The sequence below is a fragment of the Notothenia coriiceps genome, unplaced genomic scaffold (assembly GCF_000735185.1).
Source record: "Notothenia coriiceps isolate Sejong01 unplaced genomic scaffold, NC01 NC01_scaffold00033995, whole genome shotgun sequence".
NCBI lineage: Eukaryota > Metazoa > Chordata > Actinopteri > Perciformes > Nototheniidae > Notothenia > Notothenia coriiceps.
Genome location: NW_011366696.1, coordinates 1 through 3,885, shown reverse-complemented (window position 1 = coordinate 3,885; position 3,885 = coordinate 1). Strand labels below are relative to the sequence as shown.

The following is a 3,885-nucleotide window of genomic DNA, read 5'->3' as shown; positions in this document are numbered from 1 at the left end:
TTATGCAAAGCCTCGTGTCGAAAATAGACATGCAACCTACTCTTATGGTACGTCTACACTACAGGCATCGAAAAATGCTTTCAACGCTTCGCCCACTCACTTGAATGGGGTGACGTAGAAGATTTTTAATCTTCGCCGAACTGCATTGTGGGGGGCATGGCTTTGCAAGAATCACGAGCATCTAATTTTGAGGCTCGATGCTTGGTATCAGCCAATCAAATCCCGTTTATGCAATTCCCGCCAGTACAAGCGCTAGCCAATCAAACCGTGTGTATGCTGATACCGCAGTTCTTGACTATTTTCCATATGTCATAAAATGGAGGATAAATTAATCATTGCCGTGGCAAGTGTCCCAGTCCTGTATGACTGTACTCTGTTCACCTACCGGGACCTAAACCGGAGGAACCAGGCATGGCGGGAGGTGGCAGAGACAGTTGGTGAAACTGGTAGGTTTTCAACTGTTTGGGGAGTTTATATCCAGTTTACTTCGTTGAAGAAGCGGGCTTTATTTTGCTTTGTATGCCGGGGGCGGGCGGGAGATTCCTGATTGGTTGTTGGTCGCCTTGGGCGCGAGAAATCGCCAAGCCTCAGACACGCCCAGCTTCAAGATTTGTTGATGCCTGTAGTGTAGACGGGCCGTAAGGGGAAAACTCTGAAAGGGACAAAGTATATCTTTGGATGCTTGTGATCCATTGTTTCTGCCTTATTACAGTGAAGACATAATTGAAGAAATATTTAATGTGTAGTTTGGTGGACACAACTTCAGAGTTGGAATTAAATTGTAATTTTTTAACTATTATATTATTTTTGTTTGTGTTTTCAAAAGATGTTGTGTTGATATAAGACAACAAAAATAAAGAACATATTTTCATTGCAAATTAAAACAAGCAAATGATTCCACTTTAGATTAACTTTAGTATATATAATCACTTATAATAATTCATTTTATGTTGATGAACTTGTATATATGTTAATGTCCCTCTCCAACCCTAACCCTAGAAAAGATAGTGTTACATAAGAAGCTGTGCAGAATGTAATACTATATTGAAAATAAAATGTTGTTAAGCTTTAAAAAAAACTGTAAATTCACTAAATGAAAACAGCCTTTTGTCTGTAAATAAGACGTAACATTTTAGAAAGCTGCAGATACACAATAAGAAAGGTTTAAGGTTATCTTACAGAAAGTAATGGACCTCATTCTGCTTGACTGCAGACCTTAAAAACCTTAAACCTTAAACATGTATCTCATTTTCTCAAAGGAAATAGATTAAGTAGAAAGTCCACACATTGATTACTCACCACTTCTCTGGTCTCCCTTCAGGGTCTGCTGGCTCTGGAAGGAGAGTTGACTCCCATCCTGGTCCAGATGGTGAAGAGCGCCAACATGAACGGTCTGCTGGACAGCGACAGCGACTCTCTGACCGACTGCCAACAGAAAGTGAAGGCCCGACTGCACGAGATCATGCAGAGGAGCCAGGAGTTCACAGAGGACGACTATCTGAAGGTTTGTAGCTGAGAGGGGGAAAGAGAACATGTTTGATTTGATAAGGTAAATACTTCAATGTTCCCCAGTAAGCTCAGTTTAAACTTCGTGAAGTGGTAATTATTCCAAGACATGTCAATCTCTTTGTAATTTACTTCCTATATGATGTTAGGATGAGATTAAAGCCAGAGGAATAATACATTGAAAGTGTCAAGGCAGTAAATGTTATCTGCCTTTGGTATACAGGGTTCCTACGGTCATTACAAACCTGGAAAAGTCATGGAAATTCAAAATGCAAATTCCAGGCCCTGGAAAAGTTATGGAAAACAATATTTTTGGAAAAGTCATGGAAATGTAACCAAAGTTGCATCAAATATAATTTATATTTTATCAAATCGCCGACATAGTAATACTATAATGATAATAAATACTGTATCGTATAGGAATGAAACGTAGAATGGCATTTAACTGTCGAGGTATTTTGCTGGTGAGAGATTTTTAAAATCACGCCTACTATTTGATTTGTTTTAGATAGGCACAAGTCAGCCTACTATTTGATTTGTTTTAGATAGACAAACATGTTTCATATGCAGACCTTATTTTCCAGCTTACCATGCTAAAATAAAAATGTTTCAGTGGTACCGCTGAGAAAGAGTCATTTTTTTGGTCATGGAAAATTAGGTAAAGGTCATGGAGAAGTCATTGGTGAAAAAGTGTATGAACCTTGGGTATAATAAAGTCTTTCTACTTCTTATTTAGCTCCTATTGTTCTTCCTCTTGGTAGAAGTGACGTCTCTCAGACATAATAAAAGTAATATTATTTCTGATGGCAAACATTATTACAGAAGCTGACTTTTCAAACTACATGTGCTAAAGGTTTCAAAGTATTTTTGTCTGCCTGTATTCAACAGTATAATGTGATGTTAACATCTTGTCTGTTTCCCTTGTGTACTAGTTGGCGCCGACTAGCAGCCCGTCGCTGGTGAACTCGATGAAGATCATACAGAATCCGGTCAAAACCTGTGACAAAGTGTACGCCCTCATCCAGAGCCTCAACTCACAGATCCGCAAAAGACTGGAGGACCCCAAGTCTGCAGGTAGGGTGAACCTGCCTTACCTAGTTCATACAGAAGAAAAGTATTCAGCTGGCTTTAGATAAACGATTATCAAAATGTTCTTTAAAGCCAAAATCTGTGGTTTAGTAATCTATTTTTAAAGCACATATCCTAACCTAAAGGCTTTTCATAACATTACATTATATTTAATTTAGCTGATGCTTTTATCCAAACAACTAGTAGAATTATTATATGTGTATGCCAAGGTTCAGTTGAAACCGGTTTTAAGTCTGCGATGGAAGATGTGTAGACTTTTAATTTGATATCAACCCAGAGCTTTTTCCACCATTTTGAACCCGTGATAGGTATATTACATTTGAAGAAAATGAAACGTATGATAGAAACAAAGCAAACAAGCAAGCAAAAGGAAAACAAAACGTAAACCAACAAATATAATTTAAAAGAAAATGAATTAACAGGTAGTTCTTTAGCCTGAAATTCAAAGTAGCCTTATCCAAAATCTTAGCGCTTCTTAGAATTTGTTCCGCAGTTGAGCAGCGTATTAGCTCAAACAGCTTTACCAGTTTAGTTGATATGCTTTTCTCTGCATGAATCAGGCAGAAGCTGGAAAGGTGTGCAGGCTGTGAATATCAAGTAAACATTGCCAGACATTTACCTGTCCAACATGGAAACATGGCTCACTCCTGCTGTGCTTCTTGTCTCAGACCTGCAGCTGTACCACAGTGAGACGCTGGAGCTGATGCTGCAGCGCTGGTCCAAACTGGAGAGAGACTTCCGAATGAAGAACGGCCGCTACGACATCAGTAAGATCCCCGACATCTACGACTGCATCAAATACGACTCGCAGCACAACGCCTCGCTGGGACTGGAGGACACGCTGGAGCTGTTCAGGCTGTCCCGCGCCCTGGCAGACATCGTCATCCCTCAGGTTAATGAAGACCAAACTCAGCTCTGTAGCTCTCCTCAGGGTCTCTCAGGCCATTTCATTACATCTAGCTGGTGCTTTTATCAATTTAGGATTAGGCAATCATCAATGAGGAAACAAACTCAAAATGGCAAGAATCATGTAATTAGCTCCAAATAAGACAAACGATTTCAAAAAGGTGTTTTTTTGTCCTCTCATTGTTTTGAATGTATTTATTGGCCAAGATGTATCTGAGACAGCTGGAGAGATTTTACCACCTGATCAATAAGGAGCTAGATCCACAATTTTGGAGACAAAGAGCAAACTGGGCCGTTTCTCAGTCTCGAGGATGCTGGCTTGGTAGTCGCCTACTTCCAAGTCACTTCCTTCAGAAACGAAGCAAGTATGCTTCCAAGCCACGG

General features: G+C 39.7%; 1 protein-coding gene across 1 annotated transcript; it reads left to right on the top strand.

Annotated features, from left to right (window-relative positions):
• Positions 1 to 1,239: 1,239 nt before the first annotated feature.
• On the top strand, positions 1,240 to 3,737 carry LOC104961914 (inositol hexakisphosphate and diphosphoinositol-pentakisphosphate kinase 2-like). The gene is made up of 3 exons (XM_010790273.1): positions 1,240 to 1,504; positions 2,439 to 2,580; positions 3,264 to 3,737. The coding sequence occupies exons 1-3, from the start codon at positions 1,367 to 1,369 to the stop codon at positions 3,641 to 3,643; spliced, it is 660 nt and encodes a 219-aa protein (XP_010788575.1). The 5' UTR covers positions 1,240 to 1,366; the 3' UTR covers positions 3,644 to 3,737.
• The last annotated feature ends 148 nt before the right edge of the window (positions 3,738 to 3,885 follow it).